Source organism: Misgurnus anguillicaudatus, chromosome 9 (genome assembly GCF_027580225.2).
Source record: "Misgurnus anguillicaudatus chromosome 9, ASM2758022v2, whole genome shotgun sequence".
Taxonomy (NCBI): domain Eukaryota; kingdom Metazoa; phylum Chordata; class Actinopteri; order Cypriniformes; family Cobitidae; genus Misgurnus; species Misgurnus anguillicaudatus.
The window spans coordinates 5,890,457-5,917,112 of NC_073345.2; the positions used below are offsets into that span (position 1 = coordinate 5,890,457).

The window sequence follows — 26,656 nt, forward strand, 5'->3', positions numbered from 1 at the left end:
TACACATTATTGTATTTTAAATGGAAGAAAACACTGTTTTTGATCTCAAAATAAAGCATTTTCCCTCTGTACATGACTGTGGGGACGAGCACTTCTGTCCTGCTTGGAATTCTAATTAATTAATAAAAATCAAATATTGCTACATTGATAGCTCAAGAAGGTGTCATTGTTCAAATAACATTGTTTAATTTTAAAATATAAAAAATTTGTAACCCTAAAGTGTTTTTCAAGTGTAATATTTCTGTAAAGGCTAGGGACAGAAAATTTGACATTTCCGTAGAATGGCCCAAATAATAATAATAATAAGAAAAGAATAAGAAGAAAACTGCACACAAACACCATATAAAATTTGCATTACACTTTTTACAGACATAACTTTTAATGCGAAAGTTCAATAAATTACATTACTTAGTGTTTTTAGATCATTACAAAATGGGGCATAACAAGAGAGGAATTATTTGAAAAGGTGGTGAAATGAGCTGCTTTGAAAACAAAACCATGAGTATGCAGAACACAATACAAGAATCGTTTAAAACAAGTGAAATGTATAAAGAAATTACATTTTTGTAGCACATTAAAAGGATTATTTACAATAATATACACAATTGGTTTTTCAGTTGAATCACAGAACGCATGTAGACAATTTGTAGAAGTGTGGTTATACACTATCAGTAACGGTATGAACAATCATTAGCTATGGAAAGACCAAGTTTATTATCTTGTTTCAAATGAGTTAAAATGTTAACTTAATGCACAAGCTCCAGCTGATTCGATGTGAACGGTAAGACCCCACTAACATAATACGCAATGCCAAGTGACAGCAGACAGATAACAAGGAGAAGTAAGAGAACTCTCCAGAAACCGAGATCCTCCACAAACTCCTGCCATGTGGTTCGGAAGCTGGAAAGCATGCCATCGCTGTGATGTAAGTGTGGGTTGAGAAGAGAGTGATTTTCCATGGCACTGCATGAGATACAACAGCCGAAATAAGTGAGGATATTAGAGGATCAAATCAAAGTGTCTTTCAAAGACAGTTTTACAGCATCAAGCTCTTACGTTGAGATGATTGAAATCTTACAGTTAGATTAGAAACACTGGCTGTCTCAAGGGTGGGATAATGAAACACTAGCATAATGCATGGCTTATTAAACAATACAAAGAGCATTGCAACATACACTGCAACATAATAAGATCAGTACAGTAGTAAGTTTTACAAACATAGCCAGTGAGAAAGGTAAGAGTTTCCTCTTCATATACATGTTGTTCTTGGTGTTTGCAATATGATTTTGAAGTTGTTTTAAAATGTTGGCAATTGCCCAAATATTACCTTTCATTCTCAGCCATGTGCATCTTCTCCAGACTGGAATGTAAGCTACGATTGAAGCCCTTCACTTCCTGCTCCTCCAGTCCCTCCAGCAGATGGAGCGCATCCTTATTTACCCCACGTCTCTTGGCCAACACCAGTGGAGTTGCTCCGTTATGATTACTGTTTATATTTTAAACAAAATGCTTGAATTTAAAGCAGAAAAATACAACAAAAGATTGATCTATGCATCATTGTGTCTTTATGCAAGACATCTTTATCTCCAGAAGAAAAAATTATGTGCCAGTAAAACAATTCTTTATAAAATTTACATTAGAATTATACAAAATGTATCCGTTTTGATGACTTCACAATTACTCTATACTTTAAATGATATGCAACATAAATTCTGTTGTATCTCAATACTGCAATTAATATCGAAGGACCATGATGCCCTCACTAACATTACTTTTTCCTTAAAGGTGCTGTGTGTAATTTTAAGAAGGATCTCTTGACAGAAATGCAAAATAATATACAAAACTAAATTATCAGGGGTGTATAAAGATCTTTCATAATGAACCGTTATGTGTTTATTGCCTTAGAATGAGACGTTTTAACTACATAAACAGAGGGTCCCCTTACATGGAAGCCGCCATTTTGTGCAGCCATGTTTCTACAGAAGCCCTTAACGGACAAACTTTTTCACTAAGTTGTCTCCAACTATGACATCTTTAAGCAAGAGGTGAGCAGTGGACTGAGCCGTTGATTGCAATTCACAACCTCACCACTAGATGCCGCTAAAATTTACACACTGCACCTTTAAGGGCAAAAAGACACTGACCAGATGTCAATCTTGAGGCCGTTGGACACCAAAAACTGGATGGTATCAACATGTCCACACATGTGCAGTGCGGTGTTGCCCTGGGAGTCGGTGGCAAGCAGATCAGCACCAAACTTATGCAGCAGACGGCAAATCTCAACGTTTCCCCGAGCAGCGGCCAGGTGCAGACCGGTCCGTCCGCGGCAGTCCCGTGTGTTGGGGTCAAAGCCCGACTCGAGCAGACGTTTAGCGTGAGCTACATCACCATCAATACAGGCCTGCAGGAGAGGAACGGTGGTCTGCAGAGAGTCGTTGATGAAGATGTAGGACATTCTGGACGGGCTATCTGAAATTTAGAAATAAAATTTACAAATCTGGTAGTAAATGTGACACAATAACAGTCCAAAAATGCAGAATTTGACCTAAAATGTAGCTTTTTTTTAATCATATATAGTTAAGGCCTGCCTATATTCAATTAAATATTGCAAATTACAAGAATTATTTGTAAAAAAAAAGTACCCTTTTAGTTATACATAAAGCTCATTTAAAGATTTGAAATCATTTTAATACTATGTTTTTCTTTTAGATGCTTATTTGACATTTTTTGGTTTTATTATTTGTACTTTTTAATATTATATTAAATTGCATCATAGATGAGATATGAATGTCTGCCCTGTTAATATCTGCTCTTGTTTTTTATTCTGCAATAAAAACATTTTAACAAATACATACATTTTAACAAATCTTTGATATACTATCAACTATTGATCACGATTTGAATGTAGAAAACAACAGAATAACGTCACTGTTTCTAAACATAGGACCAAACTACATTTCCGATTAGATTATGAAATAGTTTACTACGTCACATAAATGTTATACCTGAAGTAAATCACTGCAGACCTATTTTATCGTCATCAATAAGTGGCTACTTTCAAAAAGCTAAAATTTAAGAGTTTTGTTTGTGGTCATACTAGCTAACGGTTAGCCAAGCTAGAATAAACCAACAACAAAAACACATTACAACTGCAATCAATAATCCCATTTAATCCCATCCTTTCTGAGACAGACGAGGGTTTATCAATACCTCAGCGTGACAGATCAAACTTGTGCTAAAAACACTTCGTTTCCGACCCCTTTTCTGTCAGCTTCGAGAAAAACAAATGTACGACGCAAAAAGATAAAAGACTACGGGACCATCATGCTGTGCAATATTTTGATGAAGTCCAACTTCCGCGTTTCAACGTCAACGCTGGTAAATGTAGTTTTCATGCTGATTTTCAGTACCGGGACGAATGCGATGAGGACATCATTACCCACAATGCAATGCGCTGTATTTGTATCGCTGACTTTAAACGCCGATGACAGTCCAGGATGGAGGCAGGTAGGGAATTTAAAGACAAATATAGAAATATCATCAGCAGTTTGACGATTTATTAAGCCGATCATATTCAGGCGATGTTTTAAGTTATAACAGCGCCGACAGCGGTTCAATAAGATCTGTTTGTGTCTCTTAAACTGAAACATTTGTAACTGAGTTTTAAGTTTTCTCATTGTTCTCTAGTGGCCTATGAATCTCTTACTTTCATTTTATATCAGCTGGGTTCACTGGTCTGCCCAGAGCAGTTTTATTTACTGTTGTTTATTTCTGATCACAACAGTTATTACTGTGTTCTGGTTACACCTCTGACAAAAACTACCAAAATGTACCATGGTTATACTATGTTTTTGTGGTTAAACCATGGTGTCTTGGATACGTACCATGGTATTACAGGGCATGTACCACGGTCATAATATGTATTGGGCAATTTCTTGAATATGTACCAGTGATATTATCATGTTACTGGGGATCATACCATGTCATGGTCATGAATATGGTACTCAGACTCTACCATGTTATGTATCAGTGTACCACATTACCATCACTACCACCTGATACCATGGTATCACCATAGTATTTTTATAAGAGATTTCAGTCAGTGTATTTGTACCACTGTCGACCAACCTACTACTTGTGGTTGTTTCTTATGTGGTGATGATGATGTTAATGTTTCAGGATGGTGACAAAGCTGCATTTAATGCATTTGGTGTTGATGTCGTCACATATGATTTCAGTTTTAGCCAAGTATGAGAATAATATCGTGTTCGAGTATTTAGAAGACTTGCCAGAATCAGACGAGCCGGTGTGGATTTTGGGAGTGTGTTACAATACTAAAACAAGTAAGGATTTATTTATCTTCAATTTTGTCAAGAGATGAGTCAACCGAGTAAGCTACCTACATTGTCATTTTGATAAAGTAATATGTAGTTATACTTTCAGAAAATTATCTTGTTAGTATAAAAAATGATAACATTTTAAAATGTCACTTTATTGTTTGACAAACTGAGCAATTTAGGGAAAATTGAGATTAAATAGATAAAAGACATGAAATTTCATGAGTGTTTCCCTTCATAATTTCCCAGAGAAAGCAGAGCTGCTCTCAGATGTGCGATCAAGACTGTGGTTTACATACAGAAAAAAGTTTTCGCCCATAGGTAAGTCTAGTTTTTACCTAAGAGTGGGGTGAATCTAAATGTTAGTGTGCTATGAAGTGCACTTTATTTGATGTTTACAGGAGGAACAGGTCCTTCATCAGACACAGGCTGGGGCTGCATGCTACGATGTGGACAGATGATTCTTGCACAGGCTTTGCTCTGTAGGCACCTTGAACGTGGTAATTGAACATCTACCAGATTAAAATTATTTTGAAACATTCATTTTTAGTAACCAAGGTCCAAAGCAATTAGTGTTTAAGTTAAATCATTCCAAAGTCTTGGTGCAAAGTCTTCATCGTGCATGTTTGGTTAAAGTGCTTTACTTTACTCTCTTTTCTAGATTGGCGATGGGATCCAGAAAAGCCTCAGCCTAAAGAGTATCACCGTATCTTGCACTGTTTTCTTGACAAGAAGGATAGCTGCTACTCCATCCACCAGATGGGTGAGACGAATACACTGGAGTTCAAAAGTCTAACTGTGGGTTCACACCAGATGCGAGTTCAACGATTTGCGCGAGTAGATTACATACAAAGTCAATGCACAGACGCGTCCTCTTTTGGGGTGATGCGAATGACGCGACATGGGCGCCGTGTTTGCTGTGAAAACATGCCTCAATTGCGTCTTCGCCCAAAATATTCAACTTAAGCGAAAAATTTGCATGACACGAAGTTAAATCCTGCGAGTAATGCGATGCCCCGCGTTTGGTGTGTACATAGCATAAACATGAGTGATTTCAATGTTTAAGTCAATGTGAAGACGTGTTGACACGCATCTGAAGGTCTCACAGCACGAATGAGGTGTTTAGTGCGGCATGGTAGACGCGATTCCGCCTCATTCGTGCGTGTAGTTTAATCAGGAGCTTGCTCTAGTAGTGACGTGATTACAGAAAGCGAGCGGAGTCGCAGAAGCCCCTCCCATGACGCAAATTTCCACGTGAATCTCTCGAAGACTAGAATTTCACGTGCGGGTTTCACGAGCGAATGAAGCAAATAAACTCAAAATGTTCAAGCGGCAAACTAGATGCGGTAGAAGCGAATTTAACGCCTAAAATGCTGCTGGTGTGAACCCACGGTAATGCTGCGTTTACACCAGCCGCAGTAGAGGCGTCAGGCGTGAGTGATTTCAATGTTAAGTCAATGTAAAGGCACGAATGAGGCGTTTAGCACGGCGCGGTTCTGCCTAGTTTGCGTCTACTTGTGTTGTTAGTAAACGTACTGCACACCATTTTGTACATGTATAAGTACGAGCTTTCTCTAATATTTCAAAGCAATTATTGTAATAAGCTTGTGCAACTTTCACACTTTCGCAAAATGAAACAAAAATGAAAGAGGCGGAGAGCGGCTGATTTAGTTTGATCTATAGACCAGTTCAAAAGATGTAAACAACACCGGTCCAGAAGCACCTCCCGTTTACGTTTTTTAACACTAGATAAACGTTGGGATAAAATAAACCAACAGAACATATAAACCTGAATTAACTGAAGTTAAACAAACATCTTAAAGATAATAATATATGTGAAATAAAAAAATAACTGTCACAAACTGTAACAGGAAGTGTTTCTGGACCAGTGTTGTTTACATCAAACATCTTAAAGATAATAATATATGTGAAATAAAAAAATAACTGTCACAAACTGTAACAGGAAGTGTTTCTGGACCAGTGTTGTTTACATCATTTGAACTGGTCTATAAAAGCCTAAAGATTGTGCTGAACATTGTGTGTTTGCGTTAAAAGTCAGGTCCGATGTAACAACGTTGTGCTTGGTACATCACATTAGATCAACAGTGAAATTAAATGATGTATTTTGTTTGTATAGCTCAGATGGGTGTTGGAGAGGGTAAGTCTGTTGGAGAATGGTACGGTCCAAATACCGTGGCACAAGTGCTCAAGTAAGTGGAATTTTACTGTGTTGTTTAATTGTTGTATAATCATCAGATGTCCTTGTTGTAAAGACTTAGTTCACCTAAAACATATCATTTCTGTAATCATTCACTTATCCTCGTGTGGTTTTTATGCACCAGGTTTAAATAACTTACAACTACAACTATTACAACTGAGAATTGAGAGCTATGCCATACAATTGGATTTTTTACCATCAATAATAAAATTTCAGATTTTGTTCTGTTGGACACAAAACTATTATATTGCTTCATAAATCATTTTATGATACTTTTATATTATACTTGTATTGTACACTCTCAGATAAAAGAGGTTAAAGAAGGTACAAAAGTTGTCACTTTACTTTTTACTTTTGTACCTAAAATGCGCATATTCGTACTTTAGATGTATATACTGGTACCTTAAAGGTACATATCTGTGCCAAAATAATACATATTAGGACCTGTCCCAGTGACATCTTTTGTATCTTTTTTTCTGAGAGTGTAGTTTTGTCATTCATTCAACTTGACAGTCCTAGTCTCTATTTACTCTCATGCTATTCATTAGGGCAGAGTAAAGACTTTTCTGTTCTGTCTTATTTACTTAAAAATGTCAAATGGGTTTGTAATCATAACAGATACATGAACATTTTTATATTTTTTTGTCGGCAGGAAACTTGCTTTGTTTGATGATTGGAATTCTTTGGCTGTGTACGTGTCAATGGACAACACGGTTGTTATTGAGGACATCAGTAAGTGTTTTATCTTTATATTAGAGATTACAAAGTCTAAATTGTATTTGAGCTCATTTATTTTGTATCATTTATATTTGTGGCCTCACCCCTACTGTATTTCCAAACCTAGAGAAACAGTGTCATCAGCCACGCTATGAGAGCAGATCCAGGGCCGGTGCCTGTAGCCAGGGTGAGGTCTCGATGTCCGGCCAGAGCTGTTCAGAGGGCCAGGGAAGAGCCATTCAGCCAAAAAGGCCCCTGGACTGGAGGCCCCTGCTGCTGTTGATTCCTCTCCGGATGGGTATCAACAACATCAACCCTGTTTATATTCAGGCTCTCAAGGTTTGACACAGCCTTAGAGTTGTTTTTGATGGATTATGATTTAGGTTGAAGAAACACTTCTTTAAAGATATCAGTATTCCACTTTGTGTCCAAACAGCATATTAATAAGACACTTTGTTTTTTATTTGCTTTAAGTATTTCTTGTTTTGTATTTTTTTATTAGGAGTGTTTTAAAATGCCACAATCATGTGGTGTTTTAGGAGGAAAGCCCAACCTGGCCTATTATTTTATCGGATTTATTGGTGAGTGGGTTTTTTAATTTGTTTTTGAATCCATTCATATATCTTAGGGGGCAGTTTCCTTGACAGGGATTAGACTAGTCCTAGACTAAAATAAATGTAAGAGTTGTCCAAACTGAATAATACAACTTGCACTGACATATCTTAAAATACATCAATGCCTTTTGTTTGTTAAAATTAGTTATTTTTCCTAATTTAACTAAAGCCTAGTCCTGGATTATACTAATCCCTGTCTGGGAAACCACCCCTAGATGTCCCTGTATTGTATCTTGATCAGTAGAGCATTCTGTTACTAATGCAAAGGTTGTGGGTTCAATTTCCAGGGAACACGCATACTTAAATTCAACCCAAGCCATTTTGAATAAAAGCATCTGCCAAATGTCTAAGGCCGCATTTACACTGTATGTTTGAAGTGACTCAAGTCCGATTTTTTTCCTCATGTGGCACAAATTTGATATGCAGGAAAAGTGCATAGATTCCGATATTCGCAATGTAAGCAGACAGATTGGATATTCCCGTCAAGACGTGTTATGCGTCATTGAAAATGAACATCAACTCAGGTGAACACCACCGGCGATCACATGACACTCTATAGCGTGGTAATGGAGGAAGACGGCTCAGCTTAATGGAGTAATGTTAAACGTTTTATGTCTTGTTACAGAAATAAATCTTTATAATCTTGTATAATCATTTTGTCTGTGTCCATTGCATATCGTGACATCGTGAGGTTTAAGCTGTCAGCCTTGAATTGTTTTGCCAAGTGTTTATGGTTATATCAGATACGATTCGCTTTTAAAAGATGATGCAAGCAGGTTGTTTAAAAAATAAATCGGATACAGGAAACAAATCGGAATTGGGTATCAAGATTTGCAGTGTAAATCCAGTCTTTATGTACATCTTGACATTGTAGTTACAGAATTCTTGGTAATGAAATTTCAATAATGATTCAACTTATGTCAAAGCTGTGGTTTTGCAGTTAGCCCACATGGTGGCACAAAAAATTAACTGTTTGGTTGTTCTGGAATAGTGACTAATTTAGTTTTGACGGATTGTCTTATGCTCGCTCATCATACGTGTCTTTGTCCTGAACAGATGATGAGTTGATCTATCTGGACCCTCACACCACCCAGCAGGCTGTGGAGTCTGAATCAGACATTGTTGTGGATGATCTGAGCTATCACTGTCAGAGGACTCCACACCGCATGAAAATCACAAACCTGGACCCTTCTGTTGCACTGGTGAGAGCTCAAACAATGTCAAAAGGCACTTTCAAGGGTCACTAAAATTAGCTGAAATTAAATATTTGTAACAAAAGTTCTGTATAGATGCTGCTCAGTTCAATTTCTCCTCTTTTCAATTTCTAGTACCGTATGTAAAGAGTGAAGATAAATAACTTCACACCTGATAAATGAGAGATTAAGCCAAATGTTTTCAATAGCAGGCGTTTGAATACGTGTAGTTTAGGTTTTTATTTGTTGAAATGGAAATGACAGTAACTTTGGTTTTTTTCGCCACTAGGGGTTTTTCTGCAGGACTGAGGCGGACTTTGACAGCTGGTGTAAGCTGGTTCAGCAGGTAGGACTGTCACTTATTGTTCCTGTTAGTTGTACACACTTACATTGTCAAGGAGTGAGGGATTGGGCTAGATGTGATTATTAAGGCTGATTTATACTTCTGCGTCAGACTTACACCATAGCCTCTATGCCGTGGGTCTCCAACCCTGTTTGGGAGGGCACCTGTCCTGCAGACTTCAGTTCTCAGCTACCTAAAAATTAGAGACAGGAGTGTTGGAGTGGGGTTGGAGGTTGCAGGACAGATGCTCTACGCCATTTTTTTTTTCCATTTTTTTTTATATTTCTGTGTCAATGTTTGCGTCGACATGCTAGTAGGCAGTGGGCATGGCACGTGTGTAACCTACTACAGTATCAAGGCAAAAGCCGAAGAAGCAGCCGCTTGTTGTGTACATTGTTGCAGAAGCATCATCAGTGATGAAGGTAAAAAGACAGCGATTTGTTGAGGCTTGTGTTGTTAAATATCGCTCCTTAATTCAACTTGGTCGTTTTTTGTATTTACCGTCGCAAGCGGAAATGCGTATGAGGAAATGCGATGCAAATGTTTTGACCTGAGGGAGACCAATCACAGCACTTATGGGCTGTGTAGATTTGAAACATCAGAAACCACATACTGTGACACTACCTACTCATTGACCGTTAAAACAGTACGTTCTATATACTATGAATATCGGTAGCGTGAATGAAATTTTGGACATACTGCATCTGCCATGTTGATACATCACGTGTCATGTAGGTCGACTTTTTGCCAAATTGACTTTTTTTACTTTTTTAAATTTTATTTATTTTTTTGTCTAAAAACTAGACTTATTGTCTTAGATAATTTTGCTTATCAAGAAAATTAATCTTGATTTAAGTTTTTTTTTTTACTGAAAGCAAGACAAAAATACTAAATGAGAAAAGAAGTTGGGATGCTTTTTCTTGATGAGCGGAACAACCCAAGAAAATAAGTCAAATTTAAAGGCGGAGTCCACGATGTTTGAAAGCCAATGTTGATATTTGAAATCGGCTAAACAAACACGCCCCTACTCCAATAGAATCTGGACCTTCTGTTGATAGACCCGCCCCACACATACGCAACCCGACAAGGATGTCGGTTAGTAGACACGCTCCTTAATGCTGATTGGCTATAAGTGTGTTTTGGTAGTCGGCCCGTCTCCTTTTCCAAAGCGTTTTTCAAACATTGTGGACTCCGCCTTTAAGTGACCTTGTGCATAAAACAAACCAAAAAAATCTGCCAATGGGGTAATGTTCTTGAATTTAGTGTTTAAGAAAAATGTTTAAGATTTTTTTTGCTTACCCCATTGGCAGATTATTATTTTTTGCTTGTTTTATGCACAAAATCACTTACACTTGATATTTTTGGTCTAAAATCTAGACTTATTTTCTTGGGTTGTTTTGCTTATCAAGAAAAAGCATCTTAATTTACGAATTTTTAGATATTTTTACTGCAACCAAAACAAAAATGAAGAACATTTTTTCTTGAAAATATTTTTTGCAGTGTAGGGAAGTAGGCAGTTTCAGATGCAGCGATTGTTACATTTTTGTATGCGTCAAGCTATGACATAGGGCATGCGCCTATGTGTAGGCTAGGCCGTACATTTGACGCAAAAGTATAAATTGGGCTTTATGTGTATGATATATAAAAATGGTAACAATGCAAAAATCTTACTAGCCCTAAAAGCAGGCTTCATGTTTACTATTAAGCTAAATATATTTGTGCTCGCTCTGATTTTTTTCTGTGATTTAAGGAGTTCCTCAAGAAGAGAAACTTGCGTATGTTTGAGCTGGTAGAGAAACATCCATCTCATTGGCCTCCGTTTGTTCCCCCCGCCAAACCAGAGGTGCAGACCACAGGAGCAGGTACTGCAACATACTAAATAATAACCTAGAGTGTTTTATACAGTATTTTTTTCCACTGTAAACTTGCTGTATGTACCCGACCGAAATAACTCAAATCACTTTTTACCCGAGCTCGACGTTTTTTTAAAGAAAGACCAGACCTGACCTGAGACAAACCCAAGAAAATTAGACCCGAGTCCGACCCAAACCAGTGGCATTGTTTTTTTAACCCGAATGCACACCCAATGTGTTTATGCGGCACGATGCAGGTGTGCATTATTTTCGAACAATTCAAAGGACCAGAGTCAATTATTCTGCTTATACCACGGTTACCAAAAATATTGCTTTGGTGCCTATTTTAAGACATTTTAAGGGTTAGGTGTGCGGTTATTGAAATATAATCAACACCCATGGAACATTTCTCAACCAATCAGAATAAAGCATTCAACAGGCTTGTGGTATGATGTATAATGATTGTCCCTACCTGTGTTTCCATTAGAGTTCATTGAGTCTCCAGACAAGCTTTTCGAGTCAGAGGAGGAGTTTGAGATCCTAAACGTGTGATCTCCATCCCACTCAGCTAATCAACCAATGAGAGTCCTGGCTGAGGAGGCATCAGAGATGTTCTTCTGCGTTACATTGCACAAGTGCCTCAGATCAACACCAAGCACAACACGATTACTGTACAAGTAAACAAAGCAAACAACAGCCAGGACAGTACCAGTACTGACATTATAAATGAGCCTGTGCCGTTTTAATTTGATCTGCGGTTAGCAGGACAACCAAGCCAAGGATCCTTGTAGCAACCCTGTGTGACATATAGCCTCATTTGGAGGCTCAGACTTGTTTTTAATTTAAAAAAAGCTATCAGGACTGTCAATTTGCATGAACTTTATTGTAATGTTTTAAAGAACGGTGCATGAGGATGATATCTTTACAACCTCAACACACTCTACCTCCTGACTGCAGGAGACGGCAAATATGCAGACATCTTTTATTCAGTGTTATTCAAGGAAAGAAATAACCTTATTGGTTATATAAGTGCCTATCTCTTTGACATATTTATGTTTTTTTCTGACTGGTAAAGGTGATGTTTCCTTTCCTTATTAAGATGGGTTAATGATTTTACCCACCCCTGCACACTTGTGTAAATATGGCTTCATATTTAGATATTTAAATACGTTTAGCAAGACTTGGATTTGTCCTATCACTTTTTAAAACGATAAACTGTAAAGCTACCGTCCCTTTATAATAATGATATCTTTGTATCGGGTTAATTCATCACTGTCTAAAAATGTATGAAATTATAAAAGTTATTTAATGTTTGTTAGTATTGGGAAATGTGACAGTCGCATACAAAGTCATTGTTACTAATAGTTTTTGGTTTTGGATTGTATCATGTAATTAAAAATGGATGTTTTATTATTAGATATTCATTATTACTATTATATCAATACAATTTTGTATACATTGTAAATCCAGTAGAGGACAGCAGCTCTCAACTCAAATGCAAGGCTTTAAGAAAATATCGAAATGTAGTCTTAACTATAGATTTGTATAAAGCCTAGATGTCTTAAGGCCTAGTCTCTAACGTCATCACCTGGCGGCCATCTTGCCGCGGGCGGCTCGCTCACTCGTGGCATTGTGTTTAATGGCGCAGGTACTTTTAAATGACCATAACTTGCTCAATTTTCTACCAATTTACAAACAGTTTGGTTTCTTGCAAACGTTATTAACGTGGCTATAATTCTGGATGCTTTAACATGTTTCATGAAAAAAAGTACCTGCACCATTAAAACTCAATGCTACGAGTGAGCGGGCTGCCTGTGGTGGGATGGCCGCCAAATGCGGACGTTCCACTCAATTGGCGAGACCTTTATACATATCTATGGTCTTAACAGGCAGTGTTCGAATTATGTCAAAGATTATGGGGGAGCTAGCTAGTTAATTAACGAAACCCCAAATTACCCTTAACTCAAACCCTAATCATTTTACCCCTCAAATTAGTGTGAAATCATAGTTAGAGAATTTTTGTAAAGCCCCTAAACCAATTCAGCATGAAGCGCACTTCAGAAAACGTTTGGATTAGTTTATTGCAAAATTGGGACAAATAATTGACCGTATTGCTTTGTGGCAGCGCAACATGAGAATTTCTAATTTCTCTTATTAAATTAATGTAGTTTTTTATAGAAGGTATTTTTGGTCTTTTTTTTAAAATAAATTAATTAAATGATAAAATAAAAAATTAAATTGCAAAATATGTCCCAATTTTGAAAATTAAATGCTAAAATAAAAATTAAAACATTAAATTTAATTATTTGATTTTAATTTTCAACGTGATGAAGCATCATTACGGCCAAATTGAAAAATAAAATTAATTTGATGATTTGACATTTATTGCTACATCTAGCAACTTTTAGACCCATTTAGACAAACCTAGCAACTGTTTTTGACTTTCAAATAAAATATCTGGGGACAAAGTATGGGCAGCATTAATTTCGTTTTAACGCTAATATTGGTAATATCTTTACTGTGCACATTACAATCTTTATAGAAATGGTAATAAATCTACAGAAGCAGTTCATCTATAGTATGGTAGAGGCCGTTGAAAATTAAATCATTTAATTTAACGTTTTAATTTTATTTTAGCATTTAATTTTCAAATTTGGGACATATTTTGCGATATGTTTTTTTATTTTATCATTTAATTAATTAATTTAAAAAAGACCAAAAATACCTTCCATAGTTTATTTATTTTATTAAAAACCAAGGGTCCCCCCAAATGTATAGTTTTGGGCTTTATAGGAGGACCCCAGCCCTGATAGCAGGCCCACAGCAATGTTGCATCACACTGAAAATGATAAACCACAAGCACACAACTCAGTCAGGGATACCTTGGCACTTTTTTATTGCAATAGCTCTATTACAAGCAAAACCCAATCTGATAAATATACACCAAAAATAAAATATAAAAATGTAGAACTGACCCCCCCAAAAAAATCTCAAACAGCCTCATCCTTAAAATAATCCAAGGAGTTGCCGTGTAGCGTGTTGACAAGAGATGGGATATCAAAAATTACAATATTTACAAAGGAAGACGGCGCTGATAATGGTTTACTTCAGTCGTGGTCAATAACATATTTCAGCCCAATTACAAACTTTTAGCAAAAGTGTGTACTGACCAAATGAAATGCAAATTGTCAACACAGACTCTGCACGTCTGAAATTTTTTCCCAACGCTTCCTTTTCAGTCATCGAAAGAAGGCAAACAACTCGGCACAATTCCAAACAAAATCAGTATCCCCAAACTATAACCTCAGTAGAGCCCCTAGTACAAAAAACACAAGCTTGATTATTTTTCTAGGCTGTCACTGTAGTTATTGTGTAGAAAAACTCCCAAGAAACGGTATACTACTGTTTTTTCTCCATTTCACATTTTACTTACATTAAAGCAACGCAATATATCATGACACGATAGCATGACACAAAAGCTAGTCAAAGAAAGAGAGCGGCCACGCGACCGCTACCGAAACGAATGGAAAAATTCACTGACGTGTCCCAACATCATCTGGACTACTACTGTAAAGCGTACACATCTTACTACACAGCTTTCAATCACGACCTCGACCCGACATCTCTTCATATAAAGCTTTCAGGTACAAGCAAAAAAGGGACTAATAATTCTTGGTAAAAAAACGCCCAAGAGTTGAGGGTAAAACAGGTGGTTTGAAGTTGGATATATACACATTGAACTCCCCCTCACAGTAAGTACTATATTCATACGATTGCGATCACCAGCGATGCACTATACAAACTGTCCCGCGAACAGTGAACGTCACTGCGAAAGTTAAATAAATAAACAATAAATAATCAATAAATTAACAAACAAAACAACAGGATGTACCGTGTGGGGAATGCAAAGTAGCATGAAGTTCGTACAGTACCGGCTTCCTGCTGTAATGTGGCAGTTTATAAGACTAGTAGTAGTGAAATGCAAATAAGTTAAGAAATAGTAAACATCTTTTTTTTGTCTGTCCAGTGGCTACATCAAGGCCTAAAGATACTCCAAATCTATGTAAACAATGCTGGGTTGCATTTTAAACAAGGACAGAGAAACCATAAGTGGTGATGGAAATAATAGTTTGCATCTCAATTGACCTCGAAGTCGGCAATACTTGATAGCACACTAATACAGGCAAGGATTTCGTGAGTATTTTCTCAATGGCATGAACAGGAGGTAGCATCCAGGTAACTTAGAAACACTGCGTCATCTAAAAAGTGCTCTTAAAAAAGTGTCTTTACTTCTTTTTAAGCTTCGCATTGGTCAAAATGCTCGGACTTTTGAATTGATCTAATTCAGATTCACAAACGGTATCGTTAGATGATTTTTCGTGTGATATAAAACCCAACCGAGATGATTTTGTAGCTGTACACAAAAAAATATATAACAAAGTGGTCTTCACAGAAGTGGTCCGTGTGGCAAAACGAAACCCTTTTACAGTATGTGCACTGCAAGTGTAGGCAACTCAATGCTCCCTGAAAAAATATGAATTTTCTTTTATATAAATAAGAAAAATCAACACAACTAAGTGCGATGTGTGGCAAGTGTCTCGAGGAGTGAGGGATTATGGGAAGGTACCACTTAGTATCTGGCTCATTATACAAAATGATATTCAATATACAAGCTCCTCCTATTTACACAAATCTTTTAGATTTTGTGTGGAGAAACATAAACCTGTAACGTAAGAGCTATGATGAGCATTAAAAATACCGTACACACACACACGTGAAATTAAGTGCCAGACGTCTGGAGCTCACAGTTCGGATTTAGCGAACCCGCTCTAGTAAACAAGACCAAAAAACATTAACGTTCCTTTCAAAACGGACAAATGAACCGGTTGTTGAGGCAGTTATGTGGGAAATCCAGAGCATAAGAGGTTGTGCAGTTTCTCAGTTTTTGTTGTTGGAGGTCTGAGGAGAAGGTGGCGACTTCCTCTTCAGCATTCCAGAGTTCATCGGATTCTCAATGTCTCGACTCCCCCTGGGCATCGGCATATGACTCACTCAATCTGCAAGGGTGAGGAAACAGATAACGCATATTATGATTGGTGTGGATATATGTATATAACATTTCTCAGCACTTGGTTTAACACTAATGCAAATTTCCTAACTTTGTAATTGTCCTAACAAACTAAAAACCATCCATACCATCTGAAATGCTTAACAATCGCATACAATCATTGTGTAATCCAACAAAGTGTTTAAAAAATAAAGGTGTGTGTAAAAATGTCACTATCTAATGACATCAAATTTGATTTCACTCATTGATTTCTTTGACATGATCACTCTGCAGTATTAAACTGGATGATTTTATGAAGAAAACAGTAAATCACAAATAAAAGACGTTAGCTGAGTTTTCACAGGGTCATATGTAGTATTGAATTATAACCGTCCAATCAAAACACTTGTTGGGCGGAGCTTAATAAGGACCAAGGGGTTTAGTATCCCATCATGGTTATGATACATTGTTTGCTATTATACTCCATATCTAGATCTATTCCTGCCTATTATGATTCTTGTTCTCAGTGGTCTTTAACATGGTGCCCGCGGGCACCAGGTTGCCGGCAAGGAGTCTGTGTGTTGCCCACCAAAGCACATTCTATTAAAAGCCTCAATTTTAATATTTATTAAATTTAAACAATGATTAAACCAACAATAAAATTAAATCAACAAGTAAAACAAAAAGGTTTTGAGTAGCCTATAAAAAAGAAGCCATCCAGATTGTTTTATCCATTGTGGTAGCTCTTCTTACTAAAAGGTTGGAGACCCCTGAGCTAGATAAATCATCTCATCTAGTTTTGTTGTTTAAAAAAATATTATATATATTTATCTGTCATTTAAAAAAAAAAGAAATGATATATTTTATCATAAGGAGGATGTTGGAAGATTGTAATTTATAATCATTTGAAAAAAGCAGCTGCATGGCTTCCTTTTCCTTTTAGATCACATATATAAACATGACTTGGGCTGAAATTTATATGCAAAGTCTACTGAGACAAATACTGACTTTGATGTATATCAACCATTCATGTTCATGCAGACAAGACAGGACTGGTGATGATCATGATGAGTATTGTTTTGTATTTGTTTATTACCAACAGAAAAATTGTGCTAATGTCACCAGCTGTTATAAAGTCAGGTTATGTGTGTGCTTTACCCTTTTAAAAGGATAGTTCCCCCCCACCCAAAAAAAAGTGTCATCATACTAACCCTAACTCTGGATGATTTTTTTATCCTGTTGAACACAAAACAACACATTCTGATAAATAATGGTTAACACACAGTAGACAGTATTGACTTCCATAGTAGGAAAAACAAATACTGTATATACCCAAATATAGGACGACCCTGAATATAAGACGACCCCCCATTTTCCAGACTTATTTTTGGGGAAAAAAGAGATTTTGTGGAAAAAATCTGTTTTTCAACAGAAAATAATTTTATTTAAAAATTCTAGTGATAATTCATTGGAAAAACATTTTTACACCATTCATTAAATATTTGGATAAATTTGTCACAAAATAAAGTGCACTTTGTCCATTAATGAGTTCAGAAATTAATGAATGAGTGGGTGACAAAAATGAATAACTTTCCACAAAAATGCAATAATCATGTAGGCCCATGTATGTATAACTGTGAAGATAGATAGAAAATAACACATCTATCGTGTTGGCGCCCTCAACTGTTTACCCGTGCTTTCTCCCTTTCCCCATGATTTTGTCTATATCGCGAATATAAAACGACCCCCCATTTTTAGCCTATTTTTAGGACAAAAACCTTGTCTTATATTGGGGTATATACGGTACTCTGGAATACCATCAACTGTGTGCTTACCATCATTTATCAAAACATCTTATTTTGTGAACAACAGAATAAACAAAACCTCATACAGGTTTAAAACAAGATGAGGTTGAGTAAACCCCTTAACAACAAAAAGAGTTTAAAGGGATAGTTCACCCCAAAATGAAAATTCAGTCATTTACTCACAAACCGATCATGAGCCCCATTCACTTCTATAGTACGATAAAAATACTATGGAAGTAAATGGGGCTTATGATGGTTTTGGTTACAAACATTGCTCAAAACATCTTCCTTCCTGTTCATCAGAACAAAGAAATCCATACAGGTTTGTAACAACATGAGAGTAAGTAAATGATGAAAGAATTGTCATTTTTGGGTGAAGTAAGTATCCCCTTAAAATATTGCAGCATGTGCAGTACGTCTGTTGTTAAATGTGGACAGGTGTTCAGGTGTAAAACATTTATAGGATACCAAAAGCAAAAAACAATGCACATTTAACAGACTATGAAGTCAATCCTCAAAGAAGAGCTAGAGCAACTTAGTTTTTACTTTTTACATCTTGGAAGGCTACAATTTTCAAGTATAGTTTTACTTGACTGTAAGACCATGTAAGCTCTGCCTCATAAAGGCAATTTGGTGAGAAGACAAGAGTAATTTTTGCAGCATGCATGTGAGTTTCTTTAATATCATACTTGCACGTGACAACTCTCTACTGTCTACACAGTTGCTCTGTGCACAGGAAGTGCTCATTTACCCAGTGCAAAACAAACTTTATAAATCATATTCAACTCAGAAAAAGAAAATATAATGTTTTTGAAAACAAAAGAAAATGTATATTTTTAAACTGTCATGTGGAACGGACAGTTCTCAGCTGAAGTCTCTGTAAAATGACCATGATGCGACACAAAATACTGTTTGCTTTATGTTACATATTGCAGTCTGTTTAAGTTACTCAACACTAAACTGTCTCCAGTCTCATTCAGACAAAGACAAATTTGTCAATGTAACATGCAGATGCTTTTAAGGGGTTAGTTGCTGTCATTTATCTTGTAGCATAATGGGAGACATAAATACAACCAATCTTTTGAGGCAGTGGCATGTCCTCCTGACATGGAGAAGTCTATACCAGCATAGGCTTCGCTCTCCTGGAGGTTACTATGAGCTGGGTGTGAAGGGGGCGTGTCGTGTGTGACCCTGGGCACTTCTCTCAAGTCCAGAGCGATGTAGTTGAGGTAGCTGGATGAGGTGTTCTGGCGTGTTCCTCCGGTGGCAGAGTTTGCAAAGTCGGGAGAGGCGTCTGAATGCGACCACATGCTATCGAACGAGGTGGAGTTTTGCCACCTGCTCGCTTCGGGGTGATTCTGATTGGCCGAGAGCCTGACACCGCAACCGCTAGCAGAGGAACCAGGTGAGGGGATGAAAGTCTCAGAACTGTGTCGTCTCCTGCCCTGCGGATCGGCTCTGATGATCTTGGGCTCAGTTTGACTGACAGGCAGCCGTTCTGAGATACGGAGGTGCTGCATCGCTCTGGAGGGACTGCCGGCATCTCCACAGCCGCTGTGAATTTTTTCGGGATCGAAATTAGTCGACGTCTGGCCGTAAGAGCATCCTAAGGGTCGGGCGTAGTTAGGGGGGTTCCATGGAGCTACGAGCGAGTGTCGTGGAGGGCGGTCTTTCAAAAGGCTGTCTATGTTTAGGCCTAAATAGTCATGGTCTGGTGAGGAGCAGCACATCTGGTAGCAGGGCTGAGAGGGTGGTGGGGTGGAGGGGGAATTCACAGAGAGTGGGGAGATTGCAGTGTGAGAGGCACCAAAATTCATGTGGATGTACTCTCCTGGACTTGGTGGGCTTGGGGGCTCAACAGGGGACATGGGAACGTATTCAGTCTTTTCGCGCTTCTCTCGGGAAGGAGCTTTGTAGGAACGTGGCAGGGAGAAATAAGAGCTGTGGGATTTCTGACTTTCTGGTGAGGCTTGGGAAAAGCCCTCCGCCATGGTCATTTGCGCAGTCATGTCCATGTAGTCATCATACTCTGCCTGTTCTCTGCTGGAGGGGCTGTCACCAGGGAGCATCATCATATAGCCGTATCTGTCTGCTTGCTGTGAGGAACAAGCGTGAAAGTCCAGGGTGGCAGGGTGGTTCGCTCTGGGTTGCATAGGGATGTAATCTGTATTAAGAGAGGGAGCAATGCTGTACATCATAGGCGTGTAGCCATCGTCTTTAGGCAGTTTTTTCTGACACTCCGAGCTGAGCAAGGGAGGCTTGTTTGGGTGATGTAATTCAGAGTAAGACTTATAGGCTGACTTCAGCAAGCACGAGCAAACCTGGTGTCGTTTTGACTCTACAGGGCTTGGTTCATCTAAAGAAGATGAGGTTTGCGTTGCTTTTTGCTGCATGACACCTAAACCGCCGCCCAGCTTTGGCTTGGAGGAATGTGCTAGCTTGAGAAAAGTTCTTTCCATGTAACTGCTCTCCTCTTCAAAGGTTCTGGCCCCATCTTTATGCCAATCCATAGCCATGTATTCTGCCAGCCGGTAATCTTCCCTAATAGGTGGGGTGTTGCCGTGGGATTCGGGGGTGGTGCAGCTCGCATGAAAGTACCTGAAGTCACACGGGCTGGGGCAAAACTCATCCGAGGAGTTGAAGCCCCCGTCGCTAGGGGAGCCGCAAATGGAGGAGCTTGAGGGGCGGGTGTGCGTGTCAGAGGCGGAGCCGTGTCCACTGCTGCTGGACACACTGATGGGGCTGGTGGCAGACAGGAAGTGAGACACAGGAAGTGAAGCGGAGCGGGTGTGCTGGATCGAACCGGGCGAGGCGTGAGCGCAGCAGCTGCCACTTTCTTCCCGGCCCACGTTGAGAATGGGGGTGTTTAGGTGCACTAGGCTGCCCGTCCCAGAGCTGAGCGGGCGGTCGTGGGTGCCTTCACCCTCACTGGATGTCCGATAACGCTTGCCCCTCCCTCCTTTAGTTTTCCCTGTCGGCGGTGTGCCTGTCACAGAATCCGTCCTGGAGGGACGCTGCAGCCCAGTCTGGCTGGGAGGAAGGTTTCCGAGATGCCGGCGAGTGGTGATGAACGGTATGGGGTTCGACCCGGAGGACTGGCTTTTGCTTCGCGGCCTGAAGTCAGGAAAGGCCTTCAGAGCTTTCATAGTGTCCAGAATTGTCTCATGCATGTTCTGTGCCACCACAGAGTCCTCGACTTGCACCCAGATTTCACCAGGGCCAATGGAAGAGGAGCGTCCGACTTCAATGAAGAAAAAGCTCTCAGAGTGGCCGCAGCGGCGAATGTTCATTAACGGCAGGTTCACAGCCGGCGTCTCCGAGTTCAGCTTCACCAGGTGAATAGTCTTGGCGGAAAGGCACAGACGGTACACCCCCATTAGATTCCTGGTCTGACCCAACCCTTTGGGCTTGACGTTGACCTGCCACACCTCCTTAAAAATAGTACCTGGTGAAATTGTCCCGTAACCATCGTCAAGTTCATCAGTGTCCAGCTGCCCCTTTTTGCCCTCCGTCATAAGTTCAGTGAGGGCCAAGTACCAATCCTCCTGCTCCTGCTCGTTTTCTGCCACCACTGCAAAATATTCATCTTTAGTATAAAGGGCAATGAGGTATTTGTTCTTAGCATCAGCCCTCTTATTAACCGTAAAACACTGGGAAAGGTAAATGACCCTCTTCGCGGGACAAGTCACTCCGGTGGTGGCGGCTTTGAGCGCATTACGAAATTTTTTCTCGCTGTCATAGTATTCCAACCGACTGGGCCCCAGGTTGCTCGGGCCCCTCAGGACGAAGAACCTCTTGTGGCCGTGCTTCTGTTTTCGAAGATATCCGCACTTCCATATGTCCCTGTCTATGCCACCGGTGCAGACGGCAGCGGCGGCCAGGGCAGCAGCAGTGGTATCAGAGCTAAGCACACGACAGAAGGCAGAGTCGTGCACTTTATACTGGAGGGGGGGCAGGTTTTTTCTTAATACAGCATCCTGGGGGCTCTCATCCGGGAACAGGTGATGCACTTTAAAGTGGTAAGGCGGATGGTACCTCCTCTGTGGCTGAGAATGAGAGGAGGCCGTTAAGTGCACGGGCAAACGGGAGCCGCTGTTATTGATTGAGGAGGAGGAGGAGGAGGACGGAGGCTCCCCAGCAGCACAAGAGATGTCGCCGTTGGTCGCGGTCGTTTTGGTGACAGTGCGACGCGGTTGCGCCTCCAGTGTCAACATTACGCCGTGATTCGGTAAATGTGGCCGTTCTTCCATGGGACAATGCGATGAAAGGTCACTTTACCGCCGCTTTACACCGATGCACGGCCCATTTTTTTGGCTGCGGGTTCGTACCTCCGATAGAATCACTGGCTCGTGTAATCCGCGCGGCCTTGCGATGTATCGCCCCGGTGATTATTCAGCACGACGAGCGCGACGAAACGTTGCGTCTTCGCAAAGCCTCCATCATCACTCGCTGCCATTATAAATCTTTATTTCCCCGCTTCACTCATGGTGGCTACACATCACTACAGCCCAGCGAAAACATCACGTGATACGCACGTCAGTGCACGGCGCGGGGTGAACGGGAACGGTCGGCACCTCTGATTGGCCCAAACGCGGAAAAGCCTGTGATTGATAAGACTCTGAACCAATGCGAGCCGTCGATACAGCAGCCGCGGTCTGCTGATTGGAGGGGAAAACCGTCGTCTGCCTCCGTGTGCAGACAGTGTTGCTAAAATAAATATCTTTGTAATGAGAATAAGGATGAAAAGCCAGAAGGCAGAGAAGGGAGAATGAAGTGACAACGTAGTCGTCATGGTGTGTTTTATGCAGTGTTAGATGAAATCAACAGTACTGCGATGATACAGAATGCATTTTAAACACTGACAGGCACATCTCTCACTAGCAAATGCAAGTGTTTATTTATTTATTTTACACATTATTTATTTTACACATTCATTTGTCATTATGTTAATAAAAAATAAAACAAACATTTATTTCCACACAGAATTGCATTCTTTTTTTTTTTACAGATGAGGTCACCAAGTTCACTCCAGGACATTATAAAGACGTCCACAGGGGTTAAAGTCTGGACTCATTTTATGAAAATGACACATGAAAACCTTTTCAGTGGTCGTGTAAAAAATGTTTAAGTATGGCTGTTTAAAATGTGTAAAGATGCACTGGATAACTTAGGATTAACCAGTGCTCAAATTAAATTTAGTCTTATGAGGGGTTCCCACCATAAACAAATTTTCACCATAAAGAAAATTATACAAAAATATACAGTACATTTGATCATAATATGCATAAATATATACTATTTATTAAAAACTGTTGATAAAGAATAACATATGTATATATATACACACGCACGCGCACACGCACGCACACACACACACACACACACACACATTCTGGTTTCCATGCTTATACTGTACAAACTGTATAATCTATTCCCTAACCCCAACCATCACAGAAAACTTTCTGCTTAGATTTTCAAGAAACATCATTCTGTATGACCCCACAAGGTCAGAAAAATACTGGTATTCAACATGATAATTACCAGGTACACACACACACATGATCCTTCAGAAATCAGTATAATATGATGATTTGATGATCAACAAACATTTATTATTGATTATAATAAATCAATAGTTCATATTTTTGTGCAAACCATTTCTTTGATGAATCGTAAGTTCAAAAGAACAGCATTTATTTGAAATAGAATCTTTTCATTATAAATGTCTTTATAAAAATTCACTCTTGATCAATTTAATGCAACCTCACTGAATAAGAGTATTAATTTCTTTCTCAACATTTTTTTTAAAAAAAAATTCTTACTAATCACAAGCTTTTAAATGGTTGTATATAATGCTACAAACGTTTGTATTTCCGATAAATGCAGTTCTTTTGAACTTTCTATTTATCAAAGTAAAATAATAAAATAAAAATGTACACAATTGTTTTGATAATAATTATAAATGTTTGTTAAGCATCGAATCATCATTTTTGAATGATTTCTGAAGGATCATGTGATGAAGATCGAAGTGATGGGGAAAATTCGGTTTTAATCACATAGAAATACATTATATTTCATTGACTTATTATTTTAAATTGTAATAATATTTTATAATATTACAGTTTTACTGTTTTTTGGATCAAATCAATGCAGGCTTGGTGAGCAGAAGATACTTTTGAACAGTAGTGATTCTAGCTTTATTTACCAATGTGGTATTTAACCTAAAAACAACTGGATTGTTGTGATACTGCCCTACAAAGGCAAAAGACCTTAACTCGTAGAACTGAGAAAAATGACTTTAAAGTTTAAACTTTTTAGTGACTTTAGTTATCAGTTATTTTCTTCTTGATTTTTATTTTCTCGGAAAAAACAACAACAAAATTGATTCAGGATACTTATCCACATGATAAAGAAGGTCTTGAATGTCCCAAAAATATCAATAACTAATTTTCGACGAAAAACGAAGTTACTGCCTTTTGCCTTTGTAGGGCAGTATAGTTTATTAGATATTAAACATATAAATTGTGACAAAAAGAGGCTGTCAGTCTGTGTGTTGGTAGGGATTTTTCAACGATTTACATAGTTACGTCCAGTAGATGGCAGGAAAGCACTGTTATGAGTGAATGAGTAAGTCAGTCAGCCAGCAGACCATTTAACCATTTCAGTGAAAATGCTGCTTTATTTGGGAACAAACCGTGCATATGATATGGCTATTAATGTCAATCATTGCAATTTCAAGAATGAATCCCGCACAAAGGCTGATGTAATTCTCAAAACTTTGCAGCATGTACGTGGGTGACCATTGGTCCTTACAGTATAAAAAACAAGTTTTATACAAATTCTGAATGGATATTAGAAAGCATAAATTGCACAATAAGTGCTACCTTTATAATTACTAAAAAGCTGTTGCTCATCTTCATTGAGATCTTTAGCACTCCTGTAGAACCAGGACAATTAATAATGAAAAATTAGTAACTTAAGCCTAAATGTTTCGAATTGATGCAAGGAATACAAAAGCCAGAGAAAAAAAATATAGAGAGAGAAAATTACCCCTAAAAAGTCAGTAAAAAACTTTATCTTGTGGGGCAGGGCTTAACATTTTAAAGATGCATGGCAACTAAACAACCTTAATATAAATTATTGTAAAGAATGAATTCACTAAATGTACAGCATCCACTGCATGCATTTAATCAGATTTGTCATTATTATTTTATTATATTATTATTTGACTCTGAGGGACACATCTGAAGCTATTTTTGTACTATTTATTGGGGTCCAGGATCCCCCAGCCCCCCTCATATTTGAACACTGATTATAATCATAACTGGAGTGATTCTTTTGTTAAAAAAAAATGCAATAATCACTGCTAACACTGTAGACTTATATATTATATTTTATAAATATTTTCTTATTTAAATGTTAGTTGCAACTTTTCTTTAGCTGGACCATAAGTTCTCACTGTCATTAAGACATAAAAATAGAAACATCAAAATGTTTGATTGGAATTTATTGACTGTAACTAAATGAAATATTTGGTATGTACAATTTCAGGAAATTGTAAATAATGACTTACCATTGACAATAATTTACAAACAAAAGAATCGGCAACATCTGCATGTTTGACATCAATGCAGTGCAACTAAACACTGTGACAAACATTAAAACACCAGAACATTGCAATATGTAATTTTATAAAACTGTAACAGTCCTTTATTCTGATTGGTCAATAGCTGTGTTTTTATGTAGATTAAACTAGAACTAGTCTTTAGTTATATTATGACAAGTAGTTGTTTTGAAAGAAACAAAACACATTACTGGTGTGCATTTTGAGACGAAACAATGTCACTGATATATTTTAAGATCAACAGTTGTGGACAAAAATGTTGAAAGCTAGGATAATAAATCTGCATTGTTTCTCCTTTATAACCTTCATTTTAGATATTCACAAAAATCAAATGTTTCATTGAAAAATATTTAACAGAGTGTGTGTGTGTGGGGGGGGGGGGGGTCACATCATAAAAAATGTCCCCCCCACACACACAATTAATCCTCTTTGCCACCTCTATTTGCAAGCTTAGAGTCTGGTATTATAATGTCTAATGAGGTTGAAAAGTTCATGTAAAGGTATCTTAGATTATTCGCCCATAGAGCATTTCTTTAAAAATGTTGGTGCTCTCTCCTCTTCTCTGACTGAAACGTTGCTGTTTTTAAACTTCTTGAAATAAAGGGAACATAACAATGTGCAGATCTTGCTTCTATTTTTTTTATTCATCCTTTGATCTTGCACCTGGTCAAGACTTTTTTGGATGTGCATATTTTGATCTTTCTTCTTGAGGAAAGATTTACAGATGATCCATTATAAAATTTCTAGCCGAACAAGTCGTGTTTTGACTTTTCTGTTGGAAAACAGAAACAGATCTGTTGGTATTTTATATAATCCATGTATCTGAATAAGCTGTCTAGGACCTCTGATATAAAACAATAAAGGTCTGGAGGTATATTTAACTGTAGACATGGAACACTTTTTAA

General features: G+C 38.3%; 3 protein-coding genes across 6 annotated transcripts; 1 reads left to right on the forward strand and 2 right to left on the reverse strand.

Moving 5' to 3' along the window:
• Nucleotides 1-343: 343 nt before the first annotated feature.
• On the reverse strand, nt 344-3,371 carry ankrd46a (ankyrin repeat domain 46a). Of its 3 annotated transcripts, none has more exons than XM_055181185.2 (4): nt 3,211-3,371; nt 2,145-2,469; nt 1,328-1,486; nt 344-963 (listed from the first exon to the last, which is right to left on the reverse strand). In XM_055181185.2, exons 2-4 carry the CDS (start codon nt 2,453-2,455, stop codon nt 747-749), a joined length of 687 nt encoding a protein of 228 aa, XP_055037160.1. In that variant the 5' UTR covers nt 2,456-2,469; nt 3,211-3,371; the 3' UTR covers nt 344-746. The 3 variants fall into 3 exon arrangements, with proteins under 3 accessions (XP_055037160.1, XP_055037161.1, XP_055037162.1); XM_055181186.2 differs by having other exon boundaries at nt 2,145-2,465; nt 3,211-3,368; XM_055181187.2 differs by lacking the exon at nt 3,211-3,371 and adding an exon at nt 3,006-3,172.
• On the forward strand, nt 3,355-12,691 carry atg4a (autophagy related 4A, cysteine peptidase). Of its 2 annotated transcripts, XM_055181183.2 has the most exons (13): nt 3,355-3,507; nt 4,239-4,343; nt 4,587-4,658; nt 4,739-4,837; nt 4,999-5,100; nt 6,475-6,547; nt 7,208-7,287; nt 7,400-7,611; nt 7,775-7,853; nt 8,943-9,088; nt 9,369-9,425; nt 11,173-11,284; nt 11,763-12,691. In XM_055181183.2, the coding sequence occupies exons 1-13, from the start codon at nt 3,498-3,500 to the stop codon at nt 11,825-11,827; spliced, it is 1,212 nt and encodes a 403-aa protein (XP_055037158.1). In that variant the 5' UTR covers nt 3,355-3,497; the 3' UTR covers nt 11,828-12,691. The 2 variants fall into 2 exon arrangements, with proteins under 2 accessions (XP_055037158.1, XP_055037157.2); XM_055181182.2 differs by lacking the exon at nt 3,355-3,507 and having other exon boundaries at nt 4,214-4,343.
• Nucleotides 12,692-14,147: 1,456 nt separating this feature from the next.
• On the reverse strand, nt 14,148-22,678 carry irs4a (insulin receptor substrate 4a). The gene has a single exon (XM_073871068.1). The coding sequence runs from the start codon at nt 22,375-22,377 to the stop codon at nt 19,153-19,155; it is 3,225 nt and encodes a 1,074-aa protein (XP_073727169.1). The 5' UTR covers nt 22,378-22,678; the 3' UTR covers nt 14,148-19,152.
• Nucleotides 22,679-26,656: the final 3,978 nt, after the last annotated feature.